The sequence below is a fragment of the Meriones unguiculatus genome, chromosome 21, assembly GCF_030254825.1.
Source record: "Meriones unguiculatus strain TT.TT164.6M chromosome 21, Bangor_MerUng_6.1, whole genome shotgun sequence".
Classification (NCBI taxonomy): domain Eukaryota; kingdom Metazoa; phylum Chordata; class Mammalia; order Rodentia; family Muridae; genus Meriones; species Meriones unguiculatus.
In genome coordinates, this window is record NC_083368.1 from 15,487,308 (window position 1) to 15,512,698 (window position 25,391).

A 25,391-nucleotide genomic window follows, 5' to 3' on the forward strand; every position below is an offset into this window, starting at 1 on the left:
TCGCCTGGAACCCATTACATAAAGGGCCTTTGGATCACCGTGGGAGCTCTGTCCTCACAAGATGCTGAGGTAATGCCTAAGGCTGAGTCACTACAAAAGTCTGAATGCTGTCCCACCCTGTGTTCTGTGGCCCAGGTACAGGCCCTCACTCCTACAACGCTTCCCACTGGGCCCACCTACCATGATGTGAGCTAATGAGAGGGCCCTCACCAGAGCCCAACCGATGCCACTGAACCTCTGAGATTGGCAGCTCACGAAAGCTCTTTCTTCCGTGAGTAGCCTACCTCACCCAATACTGCACTAACAGACCAGCAGCATGTAGTTCATACACTCGGACAACATCCTGACTTAAATGGTTCACGGGGTTCCTCATGCTCCCAACTTTGTTCTTTTCACGGACGAGCTACGTGGCCTGTCACACTCTCTTGTCAAGTGCGGCAGCAGCAGTTAAGCTGCAACTTGGTCACCGATGCCACCAAGAGGAAACACCGCCCTGTGAGGAGTTTCCTCATCGTGTCAGCATGACACAACAGTGTTCTTACATCGGCACAGTGCCTGTGTGTATAGCCAGCAGTCGCGTTCAATGATTTTGCCCATGGGTAGGCTCACAGGACTGTGATGAGAACACCTAGGGAGGCTGGGCTTAGCTATGATGTCCGGCAACAACAGCCTTGATGTACAGTTCTCAATCAGCTTAATGGTACATCGCCATATCGTAAGCCACAATGCATCTGTCTGTGCTGCCTACGTGGATAATATATATGTGTGCATACATATTTATATACCTGTATGTTGGCTTTTGCTACTGGTTTTAACTTTGGGGAACATTTATTCGTAGCATATATGTGCATCTGCATGAGCATATGTACCACAGCACACAGGTAAAGGTCAAAGGACAACCTTGGGGTCCTCCTCCTCCTCGTCCTCCTCGTCCTCCTCGTCCTCCTCCTCCTTCTCCTTCTCCTCCTCCTCCTCCTCCTTTTAAATCATCACTTATTACAATATATTCACTTTTTATCCCAGCTGTGGCCCCTCCCTCACCTCCTCCTAATCCCACCCTCCCTCTTCTCCCTCTATGCCCCTCCCCCAGTCCACTGATAGGGGAGGTCCTCCTCCCCTTCCATCTGGCCCTAGCCTATCAGATCTCATCAGGACTGGTTGCAGTGTCTTCCTCTGTGGACTGGTAAGGGGGAGATGATCAGATTCTAAGTATAATTACAATAAAAGTTACATGTGAGGCCAGGAGGGTGGCTCAGCAGGGAAAGGCACATGCAAGCCTGGAGACATGAATTCAATTCCTGGACCTACGTGAAAAGAGAGCGCTGACTCCAGAAAGTTTTCCCCCTGTCCTCCGCGTGTGACCCTGGCACTTGTGCCCACACATACACACCATGCACACACACAGTAATAATATTTTTTAGTTATGTGCACTTACCTGAATGTAGTCTCTGTGCTTATCAGAATTTTCCACTGAGTGTTCTCACACTCCAGATGGCCATGAGTAACTGAAGTGCAGAATCGAATGTGGGGATAAAGGAGGCTACAAGGCTCAAACTACTTTCCAGAGTGAAATGATGAAACCAAATGGTTACAAAGGGAAGTTTTCTGAGAGTAAAATATGCCTCACAACTTGGAGGATTATGATCACAATTTTTAAAGTAGCAAGGATAATGGGGGAAAGGGAGCCTGGATACCATGAGGATGTCCCCACCCCTTCCAAAACACAGCAAGCTGGTTATCCACGCACTCTTGGGGACAGAGTGACATCACTTTTAAGACATTCCCTTACACACACACACACACACACACACACCCCATGTCGATCATCAAATCCTCTGCAAACCTATACAGAGTGCCTCTGAACGGAGGGGGAGCCAGAAGACTTTGTATGTAAACACGCGTTTGCTTTAATCCCAAGGGTGGAATTTTAATTGAGCTACAGTTTGTCCATACCTGCCAACTGTCTCGTGTGGAGCATGACTTTTGCCATCTGATAACGGCCTTCCACAGGCAGCACGGGGAGGGACGTGGTCTAGGACTCTGAGAGTATAAATACGAGAGCTGAGAAAGACAAGGTGTGATTTTCGGGGTGGCGTATGCTGGTGTATGGCGTATAGCAGAGGCAAGAGACCAGAGACAGCTTGGTGGTTTGGAGCAGACAGACGGAGAGAGACACTTCTCGGGGCGGGGCGCAGCGGCATGGAGGAGACTGCTAGCTGCGTCTGTGGTTGCCAGAGACTGGAGTGGAGCCCTGAAAGAACCCCTTGATCCTAACTAGCTGAGACAAAGGGGTCTGGGCAGACAGACCCCTACTTAAGGTTGGGAGCTTGGTGGAAGGGAGGGAGAGGCCTAAACATCCCAAGGAAAGGAGAGTTTTAAAAAAGAGCGCTACAGTTACAAAGGTTCTAGCAGCTTTTATTACAACAGCGGATCGCATTTCATCCACACTCGGCAACAGTACGTCATCATCTTCTGGAAAACAGATCCAGGAAGCTCAGGGACATCTTTAGCAGCTCTCACACAACACTGCTTAGTGCTCAGACATCACAGCACCCCAAAACCATGATCACTTCCCAGCAGACACGAGGCAGAAAGCCTGCTGCTTTGTTGGCCTATACATACATCAGAGGATGCCTCACAATTAAGCACTTTAGTACAGAACTCCATGACGTCCAGACCTACCCATGCTCAGGATTAGCCGGTTATACCAAATACCATAAAATACAAAATGATAGGAAATATAAACATCAATTTGTATTTCAAGTTTATAACATTTTATTTACAAAAATAGGCTGGGAGGGCCCGGGTTCCTCCACCCTACATTCTGTTCTGGAGAAACCACTTTGCATCCGGGTTCCTCTAGTGGTTTCTAAGGTTGTGAGGATGGACTCCTTTGGAGCTTTACTTGTCAACTAGAAGCTCAGGTGGAAAGGAGAGAGGGTGAAAGGGGAAGGAGAGGAGGGCCATGGGTGGAGGGCCACGAACAGTCGCACTGAATAAATGGCTTAATGGGAAGAGCGCGCCCAGCCCCATGCCCTGGTGATGAGGGGGCGCTGCTCACACACCGATTCCACACTGCTATGTACAGGCGCCGTGGCTGCTCTGGGTTCTGAAGGACACTTATTCCCCAGCAAGACACCGTCATCGATGATGGCTCCGAGGCAGACACTAGGACATGACTCCAAAGACGGGGTTGTGGCGGCAGATGCTGGGGCCATACTCCTCGTAGTCCTTCTTGGTGTGACAGACCTGAAAGAACTCCGGCTGCAGCAGAAGCAGCGGGAGGGAGACGAGCCGGTGGGAAGAGGAAGCCACTTCGAAAAGGGCGGGGCCACCCTTATCCAGGGGTGCCTCTGCCTACGACTGCACTAGACCTGACCTGGGTGACGTTTATTTCACTTTTTAAAATCCACTCAGCAATTCCCAACACTGGAAAACAAGAGCAAATTTACTCCGTTTCCACTTACTGGGATCCAAACTGTGTTAACCTGAGCTAAAAATAGCTGCTATCAAACTCAAGGCAGCAGGAGGATCTTAATAAATAAACAAAATAATCACTTGGGAAGGGCCCAAAGAGGTGCTGGGGAGATGGCTCAGTTGGTGCAGGCTTGTCACTTAAACACGAGAACCTGAGCTCATCCATGTGCCCGGGCTAAGCCTAGCGCCGGGAACACAGAGACAGGAGGACCCTGGCCAGCCATGCGAGGCTAATTGGTGAGGCAGATCCTAGTGAGGGATCCTGTCTCAAAAAGAAAAAAGGTGCAAAGATTAAAGAAGATATCCAACGCTGACCTCTGGCCTCCTCACACAATTTGTACACCCCTTCTTGTACGCACACACACGCGCACACACACACACACACACACTGGAAAAGGCCAGGATGTTCTAGATCGCTTTTACATTTCACACACCCATGTTTGTCCACAACCCACAATTAGCAGGGTGCTTGTGAATAAATGACACGTGCAGTTTAAATAGGGAAATATTTTTCACGTCAGGCAGCCTTCATTTTGTCTGTCTAAAGCCATGCAGACAGAACACACGCCACTTAACAGTCCTTGGCAGTGCTGACCCGAGCCCAGCAGAGAGGCATAGATGAGGACGGAATACCCTGGAAGGACTTACGGTTGAGGCCAGCATGGAGCCCCCGAACCACACGGCATAGCGCTGCATGTGATGTGTCACCACCTGCACCTCCACGGGCTTGGGCTGCAAAGGAAGCAAGCGTGTTGAGTCTGCACGGCCCGTCCTTCCGCCAGCGTCCAGTGACTGGCAGTGGTCTCCTCCAGCAGCGGCCTCCGCCATACGGCAGCGCCAGCCCCGGGAGCCTGGGGGAAGGAAGCCGCCCGTGCCTCGCTGGGACCCTCCCTTCCAGCACTAAACACAGCCAACCTCGCTGATGGCTTCCATCAAATGCACCGCACGGCCCGCCAAGGTCAAAGTGAGCCTCCACACACTAAAACGAATGCAACGGGCACCCTCACCGCATCGAGCTCTCTGCTAACTCTGCCCTACAAAAGCCCACCTTAGGGAGATGCCCCGGCAGCACCCAGAGGCTCAGAGCCGTGGTGGTGGACGAACGTGGCTGGGCTCCCTGCACACACCAGTTATTTCGCTTTGATGAGAACATTTCCTCACCGTAAACCATCTTGTCTCTGCAGCACCCTGATATCTCTCTCTCTCTCTCTCTCTCTCTCTCTCTCTCTCTCTCTCTCTGATGCCTGATCTTGCAAAAGAGGGTGTGGGTGGTCTTAATGATGTCCTCCCGTTGAAGCACCAAACAAAGACCACGCAAGGACCTAGGCCCCCTACCATATGTAGTCAGTGGGCAGCTTGGTCTTCATGTGGGTCCCCTAGCAAGTGCAGTGGGGATTATATCCGACATGGATTCTGTTGCCTGCTGCTGGGCCCCTATCCCCTGGGGGGTAGGGAGGAGCTGCCTTGCCTGGCCTCAGTGGAAGAGGATACGCTCAGTCCTGATGCAACTTGGCGTGCCAGGGTGGTTGGAGAGGGGAATTCCTTTGTTCTGAAGAGTAGAGGAGGGGAGATAGAGGGAAGAGAGAGGGAGGAAGGGACCGGGAGGAGAGGAGGGAAGGGGCTACGACCAGGATGTAAAGTGAATAAATAAAAAATAAGGAGAAATCTTTTAAAAAATTTTAAAGCCATCCTCCCATGAACTCAGGAGTCAAATCTCAGCGGTCCCCTGCTGGAGCTGGGTTTTCCCTCGCTCTGCCCGTGTTGGAGGACACGGCCTGCCTGAGGCCTCCTACCTTTATCCTGCCTCCACTGAGCTCTTGGCTCAGCTTCAACCTGGCGTCCACCACTCTTTTCAAATCTCTCTGCAGACGACGTCCAAAATCTCTGAACATTGTAGAGCCTCCAGAAAGAACGACGTTCTGAAAGACAGGAGCGGACAGTGAGCAGCCTTGGGTGAGACCGAGCTGCCTATGATGGCCCAGTAACTGCTCCACAGAATATGTGGCTGCTCGTGGGCCTAGCAGGTACAAAGACACTAGCTGTTGAAACGGAAGCCAGGCTGCCGCTGGGCCATGGTACCTGCAGTGTCCTCCCCTCCCCCATTCTCACAGAGCCACCAGCAGCACGCCCATCCCTGCTTCCCTGAAGTCTGCAAAGCCACCCCACCCCCTTGCAAATCCCTCACCTGAGACCTCTTACTAGCCAAAAAGCCCAGGTTTGTTGTGTCTGCAGAGACTATCAGAACTGCAGGGATGGGTAAGGATGGGACATGGCAGCTCCAGAGGCAAGTTGCCTAGCCCAGGCTGACTTTAGTCCCAAAACAGCCATTCCTTGCCCACCTCTGAGTCAGAACTAACAACTCATGACTAAAAGATAAAAGCCTTTTGTAATCCATTCACTTAGAAGACCATATTTTCTACCAAACCAAAAGCTAAGACGGTCACCGAATGGCACTGAGAACTGTAGAAAGGCTTCCCCCGTCTTGCTGCATCCACATCTCTGATGAGCCTACCAGTGTATGTTAAACTGGCTCTGATCTATACCTTTCTTTGTTCTGTAAAACTCTGAAACTGCTTCCACATTGGAACATGGAATCTGGGGTAGCCTAAACCTGAATTTCTGGGCCACAGTCACTCAAATTGGGCTCCAGAATAAACTTTTTTTTTAAATTATTTATTTATTTTTATTTTATGTGCACTGGTGTTTTTGTCTACATGTATGTATGCATGAGGGTGTCAGGTCTCCTAAACAGTTGTGAGCCACCATGTGGGTGCTAGAAATTGAACCCAGGTCCTCTGGAAGAGCATTCAGTGCTCCCAGTTGCTGAGACATTTCTCCAGCCCCCAGAATAAGCTCTTACTTCCTTTAAGGTGACAGCTGTCTTTTTCATCCTCAAGGGGAATCAGAGACAGCCTGGCTGCAGAGTCTCCCTGAGAAACGTTCCTCCTTCCTCAGAGACCTATAAAGGCGGGCCCCTACTCCTGCCGAATGGGTTGCTTCTCTCCAGAGCTCCACCGTGCCATCTGTGTGTGACACCAAGCCTGAACCTCTCAGTCTCCAATGTGTCTGACTGCCCATGGCATTAATAACTACCTACCCCTTGAATCCCTCACCATAGACCTAGCCAAAAGCATATATTATATTTTTTTTTCTTGTGACACTGTGCTAGCAAGCAATCATTTCCCTTGGTACTTTCCTCCACTGTAAGCAACTGAAAGCACACAGCAATCCACGCTGCCCCGCCCCCACCCAGGCAGAACCCTCACAAGAACCAAGACGCCAGAGAAGTCACGCTAGCTGACACATGGCCTCCACACAAAATCACTAACATTCATCTTCAACCAGTTTGCCTTGATAATCAACAGGGCCTTCCAGGAAGCCCTCCAGAGGGTAACGTGGGAAGAAATCCTGCTCAATTCACCTGGGAAACATTTCCAAACAAGTCCTCCCTCTGCCCACAGCCCCACAAGCACTCCAGCCTCTATCATAGACTACATCAGACATTTGGTGGGTGAGGAAGGCTGAGAATCATTAAACCGCTTGGCTGTTACAATGAAAGATGACAGTTCTATTCTCCCAGGCTACAAAAGATTATTTAGGACAATGAAAGTGAAATTGCCCTCATTTAACTTTCTGACAGGAAATATCATTTGAGAAAACTATAAAGAAAATAAAAATCATCCTTCAAGGAGCCTTGGGTCCCCAAACTTGCCTTCCTGGATGCCTCTGCAGCCAGGCAATCCCTTAGCCAGCCAACCCCTCACAAGTTTATGGGAAAGGGATATCATTACAGAGCCAGGCCAGAGAGCCCAGGTTATGGTAGGTCTGTTCTGCTCACTGCTGTTTGCTGTTGGTAAGTCTGTCAAGCTGATGGCCACAGCAGCAGAGGTGAGATTTGTAGGGCAGTAGAGACAGAAGGGCAGAGCTGCGTGACAACACTCAGATCTGCTCTTCTGCCCTGGGACGCATTCTAGTTCAAACCTGAGTCTGTGTAGAAATTTCAGCCCTCGCAGCCTACCCGTAGACTCGGGAGAGCCTGCAAGAAGCCCTCGTTGTTGCAGGAGCTAGGCTGAGGGCCTTCGGGGACAACACTCTGCCACAAAGCCATGAGAAACGACTGGTGAGTGGCTGTCACCTCTAGCCAGAAGTCCTTGGGAGAGTCCTGGAGGGAGCTTGCTGGTCAGATGGGAAACACTTCTGAGGCAACCCCCCACAGCTCCCCAGCTGGGAGAGGTCCTTCATGGAGTTGTGCCAGTGGGCTGTTTGTTGGCAGAAATAGTGTGACGTCCTGCAATCCTGCCTACCTTGCAAGCCTGGGCTTCACAGCCCTCAAAGCTGTCACACGAGCTTCCATGTGAAAACTAAACTTCACTTTTACTTCAAAACAGAACAACAGAAGCCTTTTCTTTCATGCATGTGTGATGAAAGAGAGAGAGACAAACAGAGAGGGTGGGTGGGGCATCTTCAGATGTGAGTGTAGGTGTTTGTGGTCAGAGGTGTTGGTCCTGACCTTGCACTTTGTCCCTTGGCCACAGCACACCCCAGGATGGCTGGCCCATAATCTCCCAGGGAATCTCCTGTCTCAACCATTTCAGGAAAACCTAAAATGAATACTGTTGACAGATCCAAAATAGTATTTCTAAAATGTCTTTCTCTACAATGACAGAAAGTTTGTATCTTAAAATGTGATTGTTACATTTTTTTTAAACAAGCTTCTTTGGGGTGACATGCCCCTTTAAGGATGTCTAGATTTAGAGGGTGAAGCCCTTCCTCAAGACAGAGTGTGCTCCCATCTTAGCCCAGTGCCGTGACAGATGTCTGTTGGTTCACAGAGTTTAGTCCCTTTGCCCAGTGACAGTGCTGGGTAAGGGCAGAGGCTGTGCCCCTGGCTGTCACATTCTAGTGCTCAAGCTTTCAGGCTTGACAGAGGGAAGGGAGAAAGGAATTCTGTTGGAGGACTAGACCATTCTTTTTAATTTTTTAAGATTTACTTCTCATTTTTAAAATTAGAATATAATTATGTCATTTTATTCCCCTTCTTTTCCTCCCTCCAACTCATCCTATCTTCCTTCCCCACTCCCTTCCATGACCTCTTTATCTTAATTGTTATTCACACACACACACACACACACACACACACACACACACACGTATAAATACAACTTGCTCAGTTTGTTGAGTGTTGTTTATATGTATAGGATGATTTCAAGACTGACCACTTGGTATTGGGTACCCTCATTCCTGGAGCACACTGATTTTCTCATCTTCAGCAGTCCTGAGTTGCCTGTGGACTAAGCAATCTTTAGTGAACTCTGTCCCTATTCTGTGTGAAGATGATCCTGCTTCCGTGTTCTGTTTGCCTAGCTCTAGAATGCACACCTTCCCAGCTAGATGGCTGCCTGTTTGCAGAGACCATCAGGGAAGCTTATCCAGTAGAAAAGAATGAACCGCATAGAGGGAGAATCAGGATAAAAAGAGTGTGGCCAGCAGGCCTGGGGACCCAGGGCAAGTGGGTCTGTGTTATCATAGCCAGCACTGCCTTGTGGCAGTCAGGAAAGAGGGTCCCTGATTGGTGATGGAAGTCGCAGGGTCTGTGAGAAGTGAGACTGCAATATTGCCAGTTATATTTGCTCAGAAGCCCAGTTTTCCTGACACTGAGACTGGGGGACATTGTTCTTTAGACCCTCCTCAGTCACGCCATCATCTGCCTCTGCAATGATGGAGACTACTTGGCACAAAAAAGATTCCCTTGTGAGGATACACACAGAAGACCACTGGACTCATGGTATGCAGTGTCTGGGACAGGAGGAAGAGGTATAGGCGGAGCATACTCCACGCCTTTATCTTTATCTCTTTATCTCGGAGAGGGAGAGAGCCCACAGCTCTGTGGTTAGGGCCCAGAACTCTTTGTGAGATGCATATGTGTGTCCAGTGTTAGAATCTAATATGGGCACCTCGCTTTGGCTGTCGTGTGCAGGAATAATGACTTTCTGTAACAACCACAGCACCTGGCACTGGGGTGTCTACTTTCCATACGGAGGTGAGCAAGCACGCGCCCAGCAGGGCCCAGGCTCCCCAGAAGCTATGCGATGCCCCCTGACAGGTCCGGTGCCCCAAGATTCTGCTATACTATAGTAACTGGAATCTAGAAGGACTTATCTATAGTGCTCAGAAAAGAAAAGAGAAAAGACAACCAGCCAGAGTACAGAATCATGCAGTTAGGTCACATTCCATCCTTGCCCATCCTCAGCTAATTCTTAATTGGATAGAATCCAGCATCTGTTGCTCTAGGAAGAATTGGCTTTTATTTACTAGTTAGAGAGAGGGGCCAGTGGCCCCTTGAAGCTTTTCCTAAGGACACAAATGCCAACAACACTTTTAAGGTCTTCCTAACAGCAGACAGCTGTGCTGGGTTATGGTCCTTGTCTGAGAGGTGCTGGGCCGGACACTCTCATTCCTTAAAACTGCCACTTGTCCCGCCTTTTGGGGACACTTGACATGAGTGCTGCAGACAAGCCAGCCTGCGCTCAGCACAACTGTGGCTGATGAGTCTGGCTGCTGACGGTCACACTTCGCAGACTTCATCCCAAGGGTTCCTTCACATGGTGACAGGGGTCAGCATGGTCAGGATACTGACCGGAGAAAACTCTAGTCCTAACCAGCCACCAGTCAGGAAGCAGGTGCCCAGAAGAGTTGGTGACTGGGCAGTGAGGGGTATAAGAGATGTCCTTTCTACGAAAGAGGTCAGCAGCAGCGTGCTGTCCCCCACTCTCCGGGATGTCCTTCCCACACACGGCGGGTATGCTATCTGAGATGCTTTCTTCCTCACTGAGAAACATTCACAGCTCAGCACAGTGTCTATGCTCACCCCACAGAGGTCAGCACAGGCTGAAAAAAAAAAAGCCACACTGTGTGACAAAAACTGAAAACACAGCTGCATAAATACGGGCAAAATACAGACAGCCTAAGCCATTAAGAAAGGCTTTCGGAAGTTAGGAAATTCACTAAGTCCTGTATCTCAGAAAGTACTTGGCAAAGGTTAAGAATCTGAACAGGGGAGGCAGGTGGGAGTGGGCAGAGAAGGCTCTAAGGACATCTAGCTGCACAAAACACATGGTGTGTGCAAATATTACAGCAGCAGCAGCAGCAGCAGCAGCAGTAAAGTTTAGGAAAATGACGTCCCTGAAAACAGCAAGAGGAAAGGTGATAATGGCAATGGGTCACCGAAGAAGTGCCAGTTTTTGGAAGCCCCCCTGGTTGTCCTGACCCCCCTCCCCAGTCCTCTCAGTTTCCCACCCTGTGGACAGCCATCTGGATCTGCCCCCCGCCCCCGAAGGCTCGCTTGTGAGATGACTTCGTTGAGGCAGAATATTGATCAAACACAGAATGCAAGTCAGTTCACGTTAAAGATCCTGGCACAACAACTGAACTTAATGGCAATTCTATCTTCTTCATGAAGGACGCTGGGGAGGGGGGAACGGGGGAGAGAAGGTTTATGCAGATGGCCTGGTAATAATCTCAACAATTATCTTCACCAAGCTAGTGATCCAAAAGACACTGATCATCAGAAATCTGCAGTTTGCCCAACACAGCTCTGGCTTCAGAGACAGACTGCAATACAGGACACCTCATTCCTACAGTGGTTGTTCATCTTTTCACAGGGATGTCACTCAAGGTGGAGAGCCTGCCCAGCACAAAGTCCAGGACCTCAACCCAGCAGCAACAACAATAAATCCCTATTCACTTAAACAAAAAAAAAAAAAAGAAAGTCACTGCCAACAGCTATTTTAGTAAGCTTAAATCCCACTTTCACAGAAAAGGGCAAATATTGAGCAGCAAGTTAATGTAATGACCCTTTCAGGCCCCCCTCCCCAGTGTCTTGTTACATAGCTCAAAACTCGCAAGCTTCCTGTTTCAGAGACTATAGGCACACGCTACCTGACCCAACTAATATCATGAATGTTACATTCTTTTGTATTTGAAAACGTTTCTTTGGAAAGCCCATCAACCTTAGTACAAGGGACTCCTGTAATGCAGGGGGACCCTTCATGAACACCGGGTCAGTCATGTCCCTGCTACCGTCCCCACCTACCTTTAACCGCCTGAGATCACGTTTCCTCCTAAACGCTTTAGGTATGTGCTTACTAAAGGTGTCCCCACAGCACAGCGGCCATCTTTACAGCTGCACTCATAAACTGCTCCTCTCCTGCCTTGTTACTTTGCCTTTTAATAACTTTCATAGCATCAAATGAATAAAATAACTTTTATTTCCCCTCCAGTCCAAGATCCAGCTCAATTTTATAATTACTTGTCATGTCTTTACAACGGATTTCTTGATCCAAAAAAATAATAATTCACTAGGGTATACAAACCAACATTCACCAGAATACTCCTGAAGTGCCATAAGATCTCGAGTTGCCTCCAGAGATGGGACACCTGGGGCTCACATGGCTTCTCTGCAGCTTCAGAGAGGAAGCCCTACACAGAGACTACACATAGCACTGCCCTTAAACAGTCACTGAGGCGCCTCACTGGGAAAGAACCGCAAAGAGCGTGGGAATCGCTCTCATTACGTCAGACACACAAGTTAACTCAAAACACACCACAGACCTAGATACAAGAGCTAAAGACACAGATTTCCTGAAACTAATTAACGACATATAAAAATGTGTATATTTTTGAAGCTTCGAGACCTGAGGGTAAATTAAATCTTTAGATACTACAGCAAAAGCAAAATGCACAGACAAAAATAACAATAAATTGAACCTCCTGAACTAAACATTTCTGTCCTTGTTCAAAATCTGTAACGGAGAAAATTAAGACAATCCACAGACTAGGGAAAACATGCCTGCAACACACACATCCAAACTAAAGATCATAGAAAGCATGTTTACAGCTCTGTAATAAACGAATCAGTAAAGCATGAATGGGAGAGCCAGCATTCACCTTCCCGGGGTACTCCTCAGCCGCCATGCAGAGACGTCACACCCAGGACTCGACCACAAGCCCTTCCCACACTCCAGGAGGACACTGAGCCCTGGGCGGGCTAGTTCTGTGCCAGCCCGAAACGAGCTAGATCCTTCTGGGAAGAGGAAACCTCAACTGAGAAAATTTCCCTACAGGACAGGCCTGCGGTGCATTGTCCTGGTTGAATATTGATGTGGGAGGAGCCAGCCCACGGGGTGGGGGCGGGGTCAGCCTGGCTGGTGGCTCTGGGTGCTGTAGGAATGCAGGCTGAGCAAGCAAGAAAGCAGCACTCCTCTACAGCTTCTGCTTCAGTGAGATAGCATATAGCAGGTCCTCTAAACGCCACTGAGGGAAATGGAAGTCACAGGACAGGCCTCTTGTGTTACCACTACCCCAGCCCCCCGATTCACCCCCACCTCCTGCCCTGGACCCTCAATAAACTAGCCTCAGCTGAAGGGGCCTTCTCTCCCCTTCATTGTCACAGTACCCAATCTTCATTAGAGACTTATAATCGGACGTAAAATTCAGCGTGCACTCAGCTGCTGGAAGTCAAAACGAATCTGACTTATTACAGTCACAGCACAGGATTTCCCCTCCCCACAGTGGAATTAGCTCAGCTAATTCAATTTATACTGGTATCCCATCAGAGAAGATAACTGCAGCATTTTGAAGCTGCATAATCGAAGCTGATCTTCTGTCATTCCAAGTCCCCAGCTGTCCCACCTGATCATAGCCTGCTCCGTGACCTCCCATCCCTCCATATTATCTCCACCTGTCCATTTTAATTAGTGAGGCTCATTCCCTGGTGATGGGCAGCTTCGGCCGTAACAACAGCCCAGCAAGACGGTTTGCATGTGAAATGTCTCTCGCCGGGGCTCCTGTGTTTAAGCACTCGTGCCCAGCTGGTGGCACTGTTTTTGGAAGGTCATAGAAGTTTGGGAAATTGGGGTCTAGAAGTGGGTCTCCTAAGAGATGGTCCTGAGGTCCATAGCCTGACCCTGCTTCTTTTTCTACCTTTGCTATCTGACTGTTGATTCGTGAGAAAGCAGCTGCCACCACCCAAGCCCACTAAACACACAGCCACCCCCACCCCCACCATTAGGCCCCCCCACGCCTCCCACCGCCACATACTCCCACTGTCACGAAGCCACCCACCACCATGCCTTCCCTGGCACTGTGGACTCTGTCTCCTTAAACTGTAAGTCTTAACCTCTTGTCCATCAAGCTGCCTCTTTCAGGCACTGATCACAGAGATGACACTCGACATGTGCCAGCCACTATACTACATGCTGTTTGTCCCACATGAGCCTCACGTCGTTCTTAAGGCCTCCTTACCGCCTCTCCTTTTAAAACACCGAAGTTTAAAAGGAGACCTAAGCTAAAGAGCTGGCCTGAAGGCACACAGCTAGGAAGCAGCAAACAGCCCAACTCAGAACTCAAGGGCTTGGGAAAGGGAATACAAACGTTCACTTAGAAACTAAACTACTTAACCCTGCACTTATTTCCTGAGTGCCAAATACTCCTGTATGCCTTTATGAGTATTAACTACTTACATCAGCCACAGCCTCTGACATCACAGCAGCCCCGTGTGGGCCCTGCTCCAAGCAAGCAAGGCTATGAAACTGGGGATTGTAACAGGCGTCATGGTACCTGGGCCTGGCTCGGCTGTCTGCTCCGGGACACCCACTCCCGACCATGAAGACAGGGAGGTGGTGCTACTCAAGAAGCCTTCAACAGGAGCCAGAACTCAGTGTGTGTCACTCTGCAGGGAGTCTGACAGAAAACAAGTGGTCTTCGCTAGCAGTCAGCACACTGGCAGTCATGGTCTCCAGTTCTGACTCTAGCACTCCTCTGAAAAGACATCTTCCTGACACCCAGCAACTCGCACAAACCCACGTAACATTGTCATTGAAAATGTAAAAGCACATAAGGATCCGGTGAGGTAGAAAGATATCTTTGTCAGCAAGTTCTCAAGTTAGAACCATTCAACTCAAAAGCATCTAAGATAGAGGCTCCCATCTGGGGTAGAGCATGCCCTAAAACATAACAGTAAAGAAAACTGTGACCTACATATAGAAAAATACCAAATACCAAACACAGGAAAGGGCCAGTACTGAGGCAGACGTCACTAAAGATGATGTTTTGTAAAGAGTCTGGTTTGTTAAGGAGGTTTTGACACCACTGGGCTAAGTGAATGCTCGGGATGCAGAATGACAGGACACATCCATCCGTCCACTTACATTTCAGGGCGGTAAGAAAAGTTCATCGCTAACTGAGAATCAGATACAACTGACTTCTGCTTTCTTTTAAAAGTTTCTGGTGCACCTCAAGTTTACTGACTTAACTGAGCGCTTTAAATGAGAAATAATGAGCTTTGCCCACCGGCAGAATCTAAACCTCTTACAATGAAGTATATGTTTACATCCTAAAGCTCCTCCTCCCTCTGCTTTGCCCTCACCCCAAGTGGCTCTGGCTGCATCTATGGTGTCCCTTTGCTCAGGGTGTGGGTGTCAAGCATTCATGAAACCCACTGTCTTGTCTAGATTTTTTTCCCCCAAGAGCCTTTCTGCAATTACATCTCTACCAAAAAAAAATCTCCATTTTAAGTTACCTTGCACAAGGAAATGTCCCTTTTCCCCTTTTCTCTGCTGGTAAAGGATGCCATGGCACGACATTAGACACACACACACACACACACACACACACACAACCTGTCAGCCTCCTGAAGTTTAAGTCGAAAAGGTTTAAGATGAGATCTGTGCCACCAACAAGTCCACTGTTAATATTTAGCACTGGCTGGGGGTGTGGCTTGGTGGGAGGGGCCGGACAAGTGCCAGCACTAAGTCCACCTCCGGTACCTATTCAAAAAAGTAACATATCAAAGTAACCACACTTCCTGCTCCTGTAATAGCACCACAGCTCATGCTTAAGGCCCTCCTAATTCAGTTTGATGAACACATGGCGCCACCTATGAGCCATCATGTGTAACTGCAGGTATACTGTTAAAAAAAAAAAAAAAAAAAAAAAAACCACTCAGGCACAAGCCTGTAATCCCAGCACTCAGGGAGGCACAGGCAGGCAGGCGGATCTCTGTGAGTTCCTGGCCAGCCTGTTCTACACACCGAGTCCAGGACAGCCAGAGATACACAAAGAAACCCTATCCCGAAAAACAAAACAAAACAAAACAGAACAAAAACAAAAACCACTCAGGCCACACCGTTGTTTGCAGGATTGTATTCCCACCGACTGTGGAGTCATTTCACTGTGGGGAGGGAGGAGGGAGAGACTGGAGGGAAGGAAGGGAGGAGAAGAGAGAGAGTAGAGACGGGACAAGAGAAGGAGAGCAGGCTAGAGCAGTGCCTTCCTTTCTGCCCCTCCGCTCGGGTCACTGTGCATCCTGTCCAAAGTCCTCGGCACCCTCGGGACAACCCAGTCTCTAACGCCATACAAGGCCAGGTCTTCCCTGAGAATCTCGGCCAGCACATGGTGGCACACCCCTCTCCTCCAGACGCCCCGTGATCGGACCCAGGGCGAGCCTCAGGCTCCTCAATCACTGTTTAAAATCAGGTCCTGGGGTGCTGACTCCCTCTCCACCCAGAGCACACTCCACCCCTGGCCCTGAAAATAGTCTCCTTTTGCTGATTTTATTTTTCAGTTATGTGTACTTATGTGTGCATGTTCGCACCTATGTGCAGGCGCCTCCAGAGGGCAGAAGGCGGCATTGGAACTCCCGGAGCTGGAGTGCAAGCTCTTGTGAGCCACCCAATGTGGGTGCTGGGTCCTGTGCCAGAGCACACAAGCTCTTAACTAGTAAGCCGTTTCTCTAGCCCCAAATAGATGTGTTTGTTTGTCTTGTTTTTTGTTTTGTTGTTGTTTTTGAGAAAGGTTCTCTGTGTAGCCCTAGCCATCCTGGAACTCTCTCTGTAGACCACGCTGGCCTCAGACTCAGAGATCTGCCTGCCTCTGCCTCCCGAGTGCCAAACCCTGCCCCCTCAGCCCCAGCCAAACAGTTTATTTTCAGTTCTCATCCTCACTGCATTCCCTGTTCTGAGCAGGTCACACCAGCCTGGGGGACTCCGGAATGAGCTGTCCCACAGTGTGGCCCTCAGCCCAATATCGCTATTTGTATCTGTGTCAATTAAAATTAAACAAGATTTCAAATGCCTCCTTGTTGCAACAACATGTCTGAAGGATGGAGCAGCCACGTGTGGCTGGTGGCACTGCCCTGCATGCTCCAGCCACAGGTTCATCCACTGTGGTGCAACCTCGCAAGGGGAGTGAGAGTTTCAGGGAGCTCCTGGTGTGCCATGACCAACCCGGGCTCCATGATCAACCCACTATATGCAGGTGGTTGCCTGCATCCTGAGTGCCCGTGATGGGCAAAAGTAGCCAGCAGATGCTCCTCAGCTGGGCACTATGAGACATCTTCTCATCACTGCAATAATAATCCCTCAACTCAGCAAGCCACGGCCAGACCTTTACAACAGGCTTCCCTTCCCACTAAGACAAAAAGAAATCTTACTGCTTTGGAGTACATTAGCAAGAAGCAAAGGCAAACAGTACGGGTCAATACTGTAGGAATGGGCTTGAAAGTTCTGGACCTGTTTCACCCATGACCCTAACCCAAATCTAAGCAGCTGCCCTCCTGTCTGCTCACGTCTTAGACTTCAGCCTGGAAAAGGACTATCAGAGAAGAATGATGGGTTGAGCCGTGGCTCACTAGTGGAGGGCCTGCCTAGAGTGACCTGCATTTGATCCCCAGCAGTGAAGGGGGAGAAAATAAAGTAAAAGGATAAGAACATCGCTAGGAGGTATGTTTTCTAATTTTCTGTTTCAACTATAGAAGACAGCAGAACTATCTGACATTAATAAATAATATGGGCAGCTCGCTTGTTTTGCATCATGCTGTTCTGGTTTGAAAGGCAGTAAGATAATTACTACAGTAGACCAGCTCCAAGCCACTAGTTACGGGAACGCCAACTGCGAGCCCATCAAGATGCATTCACATCTGCTAGACAACAGAACAAGTAGCGTCTTTCCCCAACTTCTACCCTAGTGCCAAGGCAGGATGACGGACATCCTCCTACTGCCACCTCCCCCCTCCCCCCAGCCGTGCTGCACCCCAGGCTCCAGGAAGGGTGAATTCCTTATGCATGCATAGATCCCCACGCCTAGGCTCAGGCTCCTATACCGGGCTGGCCTCTCCCACACCAGCTCCACAGGCCATGTCTGACTGGCTTAGAAAGCACCTTCCCAAAGCCTCTCTTGATTCCCTCTAATTAAATGCAATCTGCTCGTCCCTCAATTACCATAATTGCATGATTCGCTTTAATGACATTTAGCTTGTAGTGGCTCCCATTAGTTATTTCAGTATTTTCTGCTTTTTGATCAATTCCTAAAGACAAGAACACCACTGCATACAGATTAAATCTCCTTAAATGTAACAGTGAGTCTAGGACCAGCGGGTACCCAAGACACTTTACAAACTGGAGGAAAAGACGCCCAGTCACATGACAGCACAATCTAACTGCTCCACCTTCGGGCAGAGAAGACAAACTACCAAATACCAGATAATCCAAGAATGGACTACTTAGCCAAACTCTAGAAGTGCTTTTAATAAGCAGTCGCCCACCTCCACCCTAGCCCAGGCCCAGCTATGTGAGGGTCTGCGGAGCAGGACGCAGGCTCCTGTCTGATGGTGAGGTTTACTGAGAGTAGGTATTAAGTGTCTCAGTACAGGCACACACAGGACGCTGTGAGATGGAGAGTGAATTAGCTTAACTTGGATTAAGTTAATTAATTGGATACATACATGAAATCAACCAGTGGATACGCACACCTTAAACATACACCGTTTTTACGTCAACCACACCGCCACGAAGCTGAGTGAACAGTCCAAATTTTCAGAGCCATCTTTTATTCTTACCATGTTTTTTAACTCTTGCCTGACATGTTTTTTAACTCTTGCCTGAGACCTGGGCAAGACGTTGGCTCGACGGCCAGGAAAGTCTCGGCTCTCCCAGCAGCCTAACGTAAGCCACCTCTTACTCACTGGATCACAATGAACCCGCTGAGGGTCACCACGTCTGTGAACGGGGGAAGTGTAACAGCCTCGGCCCTACAGGTCTGGACTCCTCCAGGGAAGAGAAGGCTCCATACAGGAAGAGAGACAACACCCTCTGGTGCTGACCAGGGTACCACGGAGCCTGCTCCACACTCCCCAGGAGCTCTCTGGGGTTCCCCTTCTTGTTAGTATGTTCACCATAGCTGTCTAGATAAAGGTGTAAGACTGGAGAGAGGACACACAAGAGGTTGAGGTCAGGAACCCAATATCCTCATCCCTGGATGGGAGAGGGCACCGCACCATCCAGGTAATCCATCAGGGTCCAGTAAATGTGTTAGTTCCCCATTCTGAGTTTCCCTGGGCCTAGACCACATTTTCCAATCATTCTGGCCCACTGATTGCTACCTCAGTGTAAAAGGACCCAGCAAGGAGGGGTCCAACACTGGTAATGGAGAAGTTCCTGGGAACAAGAATGGAAACAGAGGTGCCCCCTACAGACAGCAGGTGTTCCGCGATGCACAGATGCTCACACACCTATGTATCTGTCCATTTAGCCACGGCGAACCCGAGGTGGAAGGATATTCTCCACGGCAGGTTCATGTCCACATGCAGTGGTCTTTCCTACTTCGTGGTTCCTCTTTTCCTCACCCTTTACCACCTACCCCCATCTTTACCCCCATCACTAAATAGGAGAGAAAGAAGGATAGAGAGGAAAGAGAGAGGAAAATTGAATCTAATTTGTTTCCCCTTGTTTCTTCTGTTTGTAGCTGGTCTTTGCTACTTCCTGAATTCTCCTTTTTCCCATCCTTTATCCCCCTGGTCTCACCCCTTTTCAGTAGATAGGAAAGAAAGAAGGATAGAGGGGAGAGACAGAGATCCCAGAATCTAACTTCTTATTTCTTCTTTGAGTACAACTACTAACACCGCCCCCCCCCCAAATAACCACCAACCACCAACCTATCAGGCCTCTAGCATTTATATAACCTCTGAAAAGTTCCCAGAATTCCAAATGTCACACAATCGCAGAAACTGTCTGCAGCTGGCAAAACCACGCCTCTGCTAGAGCACGAGGAAAATCATAGTCCCTCCCCATATCCCCACATCTGGGAATAAAATGAAAATGTATTCTTACAGTATTTCTGTGTTTACAAAAAAAAAGAAAAAGACTTGTCAGTACATGCACACTCAGGAACAGGACTTAGAGAGGCCCCGGAATAGAGTACGCCTTGCACAGGAGGAAAACATGATAGTTAAACACCATTGCTCCAAGATGCTGCATCCAAAGGATTCTCCTTCCATCCCACACAACGTTAGCCCATCTGGGCAAAGGACTGACCACTTCAAACATCCTTCGAGCAGAAATGCTACATCAGCAACCTGCGGCTCTCGCTGGGCAAGGCCAGCCCAAACCACCAGCCAAAGCTGCAAACCTTAAAGCACCCCTGAGAAGCCCAGCAACCAGAATCCCATCAAGTCTTCTCAAAACATGGACCTGACAGTTGAACTGACTGGACACGCCTGTACACACAGCCAGCCAGAAGAGAGTCCCACACAACTTTCAAAGACATAGAAAGCACTACACGTAGCAGCTCAACTGTCTGTAGCAAGCTCCCTGGCTGCGTCTGTAAATAACACTGCATAGGATCTAGTGTCTTCTACGGGTGCCCATATTGTCTACAGCAGCACTGGCAGAATGGAGTAAACACGACAAAGACCATATGGCTTCTGCAAAGCCAAAAAGATTTACCATCTGGCCCTTTATAGGCAAAGTTGGCCAACTCCTGGTTTCAGATTGCCATAGAGGGGAAAAAAAAACAAAAAACAAAAAACAATCCCTCTAGCAGCTGCACCTGGTGGGCTAACACAGATAAAGTGGGCATTTGTAAGTCTCAATATTCAATCTCAGTTTACCCACCGCACCCCTGGCTTTGGAAAGCAGTCCCTTTCCTAGCGGTGGTAGTAGAAGCTCTGGGGTACCCACCAAACACTGCCAGAGAGAGAAAAGTGACCCAAGGGCTGGCCACGCTGTAGCAGCAACCGAGGAGTGACAGCTTCCTGAAGAAGCCCCAAATCGATGGTAACCCACTGAGGATCCTCCTCAATGGCCACGGCCGCAAGAAAGACAAAATTCTCCACAGCTAAATCCTCACGGTGTAGTCAGTTCTGGTCTACACCAACGAACGTCTCAGGAGACAGGAGAGAGGGCGTCCTCCTTTGACTCTCCTTTCTCGTGCAGGATAGAGAGCTCAGCTCCATGATAAATGACAAGAAGGGTCGCCAACTCCACTGTACTCGGCCTTTCCAAACTCTCGGTGGAACTGGAATTCTAAGCCAATCCCAAGGTTACAGGAACAACTAGCAGCCCCATACCTACCTACCAGCCTACCTACCCCCTACCACCATGATGACTAGTTTTTACCTCAACTTGACACAAGTTGACAGTCTTTTTGGAAGAGGGAACCTCAATTAAGAAAATATCCCCCACCAGACTAGCCTGTAGGCCAGCCTGTGGTTTACTTCCTTGACTGACTGACTGACTGACTGACTGACTGACCCGAGCCCAGCTCAGGTGCTATAAAAAAAGCAGGCTGTGCAAGCCAGGAGGAGCAAACCAGTAAGGGGCAATCTTCCATGTGCTCCGCATGAGCTCCCACCTGCAGGTTCCTGCCCTGAGCACCTGCCCCGGATCCCCTTCACGACGGACTGGGACACAGGCGATCAGCTCTTGCCTCCTCAGGTTGCTTCCGGTCACGCTGTTCGTCACAGCAACAGAAACGCTAACGAGGACAACCACCTGCGTGTCTACTACCTTCGTACACACACAAATGCGGCCGGTGGCACAGCGGTGACATTCCCAAGCTGGACGGTCAGCCAAGCTGAAGCCTCTTCAAACCCACAGCGGAGGAGTGGTTACCCCCGGGAGAGGCAGACAAGGTCCCCTTCTCTTCTTGGATGTGCCATGCGACAAAGCGGGAAAGGCCTAAGTTTTTCAAAGATATGGGGCACTGGCTCAAAACCCAACCTTGACTCTCCCAAACGCATACAAGTTCAGGGACGCGGCACACTGTAGACCCTGCATGAGGATGCCCACTAACACAGAGCGGCACGGATGGGCCTTGGACACGGACTGGCATCTCAAGGGCTTGGCTCAGTTTGTCTGTGCTATGTGGATAGAATCGGCAGGCCCAGCGGGAGTGGCTGCAGGCAACTGTTTAACTCAGTTCATATAAACACTCAGGGCCTCACGGCTCTTTACGAAATGATTGAGGCCTACAACTGATACTGTAGTTTCAAGGACCATCTGTTCAGCTGGAAGTTCAGGGTTGCTTTTGAACAGGACCTGGAAAGCAGCGAGACACAAAAAGTAAATCTGGAATTTTATATACTTATAATCATGTGGCTTCTCTCAGCACAGGACTATTGAAAACTGACACTTTTAAAATTAGCAAAGGCTATACAAATAACCCAGCAACAAGAGGGCTGAGGCAAATGACTGCAAGTTCAGGGTTGACCTAGGCTACATAGCAACATCCTGTAAATAAATAAATAAGGAAACGAAAGTAATTACATTAAATATATTTAGTTATATTGTATAATTTTTATAATGATATTATAATTAACATTATTTAAAATAACATTTACATAATATTTTATAATGATAGTTATTGTTATAATGAAATATTAAATATAAAACCATTAGGCTCTTTTTTCCAGTCCTTCCCCAAACTGCCTCTTCTAAGAGCATGCTCCCCCTGCAGTTCCACCATCCCTGGCCCTAAAACAATGGACTCTGGTCTCACCTCCTTCATGATCCACAAGAAACCGCTGGCTTGCACATCTGCCACTACCCAAGATAATTACAGTGGATGGCCGGGACCCCATTTCTACTGTTTATTATACAACCACTGTAGGAACAGCTCTGAGGTATGGTGGTGGGTTCCTGTAGCCCAATACCCAGAAGGCACAAGTTCAAGGCCAGCGTCTTCTGAAGAGCCAAACACCGGGGATGCAGTTCACCATATACTGGATCCAGAGAGCAGAAGAGACAGACAGAGACTCTAAAGAGATATCTACAGCTCATCAGCATCTCATCGTATCCCCCAGTGTCAGGTGCCACCATTAATATCAGTAGGGACATCCTTGGAGTACCTACTCACAGTTAGGGTGACTTGGACAAGAGTACCAGAACTGCAGGCAAAACTGTAAACAGAGATGGCTCTGTCCAGCTTCTGAGGGGCTAGAGGACAGTTAGCCAGCCATGCCTAAAAGGCAGATGGAAGCTGGGTCTGGTGGCCATGCCTGTCCCAGCACTCAGGAGACTGAGGCAGGGTGATCTTCATGAATTTCAAGCCTGACTGGGCTACACAGTGATTTCCAGGTCAGCCTGAGCTATAGTATGAGACCCTGTCAGAAAAACCAAAAGAAAGAAAAGCAGATGAGAATTTAAAGTGAACTCTCCAGACAGCAGTGGTGAGGGAGGAGGCGATTCCGGTCAAAGGAGCACGACAGTACCATCCTCGTTCTTAGCCCAGCACTCGCTTTCTCCTCTTCTTCATAAGCCAGGTTCCTCCCCACCTGTGACCCATCGCTCCAGTCAGTCCTGAAACAGTAACTGAGTGACTGTGACCTAGAGTACTACAGAGCTCATCAAATCTCATAAACGTCGCTGGTTTATAAAGCTTTCTTGACCTCTGGGTTAGCACACTCTGCAGTGCTGCTTGATAAATGAGTAATTCCAGAATGGCAATGGCATCACAGCTACAGTAAGAGGAGGTTCGTGCAGTGAGCACGGCCTTACTCAAACACCCCTAATCAAGGAGGTTAGGAAACGGAAAATTTCCCTAATAAAACGAACGCAAGAACCCACCCTGCCCTCTTCTCTCCGTAAAGCACAGGGTCGTCATGAATTAAGGGTGCCCACAGACCTCCAAGGCCCCCCCCTGCCACCTCACCGTCTGTAAATTCCATTGAGATAGGTGGGCTGCATTAGGGAAGTTCTCATTCAGTCACACGAAAGCAAAAGCCACATTCCCTTCCACAGCTGTGCGATGTTATGTTCCTACCTTCGCCAGCAAGAGCACGGAGCCATGCAAGTGAGACTACAGAGTGGCGCAGCGGACGCACACCACCTTACGCAACTCTCCAGACTCTTTAGCTTATCTTTCCTGGTACTTTTTATTTGAGGGGTAGGGGGTTGACCTGGGGCATAAAAACAAATAAAAATAGAGCCACAATTGGGTTTTAACGATAAAAGGTTATCAACTAGAAAATTCCAAACAATTTTAGAACACAAAAAGGAAAAGGCGGAAGTTAAGCATGAGCCGCCCCCAAAGAGGCTTTAACTGTTCAGTAAATGTCACTCAGAACTGTGACTGTATCCGGATGCGCTGAATGTCAGAAGCTGCCTTCCCACCAGCGGCTGCTTCGTGGGGATGTGGCCCATTCATCACATTCCTTCAGAGGAGTGCGGCCTCCACCGTGGAATGGAGCAACGCTTAGTGCACTGTAAACACACGCCTTCCTCTGTTTCCGATGCAGATGGCCTACACGTGCAGAGTGCACTGTGGCATCATGAGGCTGAGGGTCAAGGGCTTGATGCACGCATGCACATGTTAGCTGAAGGTGAAGGGGTGATGTCTGCTCTAGCTAACTGGCTGTCAGCCATGTTTCCTTTTACGTAATAATGACTAGATTCCTCTCATTTCAACTTTTACTATTCCAGACAATTGAAGAACTCTGGGGGAAAAAATGCTCCATGTGCATATTTGACCTGACTGTCCCACTTGAAGCTGTCATGCCACCTCAGCACTGACCCCAAGTACCCATGGAAGAATAGGAGCAGTTCCCAGATAACCTGAATGAGGCGAATCTTTCTCTTTCAACCAGTGCGTATGGCTCAGACTGTCTAACTCCAAATCTAGCTTGCCAGACAAGAAGGAGAGTTCAGGACAGGCATGTAGACACGGGGCCTGAAACCCCAGTGCTAGAAAGGTGGAGGCAGGGGACTCACAAGTTCCCAGCCTAGGCCAGCCTGAAATCAAGGAGGAGGAGGAAGGTGAGAGGTTTAAGAATCCCTTGGTCGGCTGTGCCATATTCCCAAACATTCCACTCCTCTTCATTCAGTAAAACTCTCAGTTACCAGCTAGGTGTGGTGGCACACACCTGTGATCCCAGCACTTAGGAAGGCAGAGGCAGGCAGATCTCTGTGAGTTCGAGGCCAGCCCACTCTACAAAGTGAGTCCAGGACAGCCATGTCTCAAAAAGCAGAACAAAACAGAGCTCTCAAAACAGCTAGAGTAAGTCCCAGGATGAGGGCACGTATCATGAACTGCTAACAGCTACGGGCCTCTAAGGTGGGAATGATGTGAAAGCACCTTACCCAAGCAGTTCATACCTTATACAGCGGCCGACGGACGTCTATGGGACAGTTCTGTATGACTTCATCGACAACATCCGAGATGGACTCCATAAAGTCTGGATTGGCAAACTAAATTTCATGGAAATATGAAAGAAGAGTTACACATTTTTCTCAAGCAACCCAAACTGTTTTCAAACAACATTTTAAGTCTTTGTTTTTAATTTTTAATTATGTGTGTAGGTGTGTATGTCTGAGTGTGGGTTTGTGCATGAAAGTGCAGTGCCCGCAGAGACCACAAGAGGGCATCATATCCCCCAGGAGCTGGAGCGGCAGAGAGTTCTGAGCCACAGACATGGGTGCGGAAGTGAACTCAGGTCCTCTGCGTGAGCAGTACGTGTTCCTAACACGGAGTCATGTCTCCAGGCTCCTCAGAAACATTCTTTAAAGGTAACCGGCAAATATACAACTCACTAGACCTGATAACCCATCGCATGAAAATGAAAGGATGTCAAAGGAATGCCATAT

General features: G+C 48.9%; 1 protein-coding gene across 5 annotated transcripts in view; it reads right to left on the reverse strand.

Annotated features, from left to right (window-relative positions):
* Positions 1-2,399: 2,399 nt before the first annotated feature.
* The window catches only part of Actr3b (actin related protein 3B), a 92,059-nt gene continuing 69,067 nt past the window's right edge, over positions 2,400-25,391 (reverse strand). For all 5 annotated transcript variants that reach the window (XM_060373773.1, XM_021636891.2, XM_021636892.2 and 2 more), the window contains 4 exons: positions 24,903-24,995; positions 5,271-5,396; positions 4,126-4,209; positions 2,400-3,264 (listed from right to left, as the gene is read on the reverse strand). In XM_060373773.1, the coding sequence (XP_060229756.1) occupies positions 3,169-3,264; positions 4,126-4,209; positions 5,271-5,396; positions 24,903-24,995 (399 nt within the window). In that variant the 3' untranslated portion in view covers positions 2,400-3,168. The remainder of the gene's footprint in view (positions 3,265-4,125; positions 4,210-5,270; positions 5,397-24,902; positions 24,996-25,391) is intronic.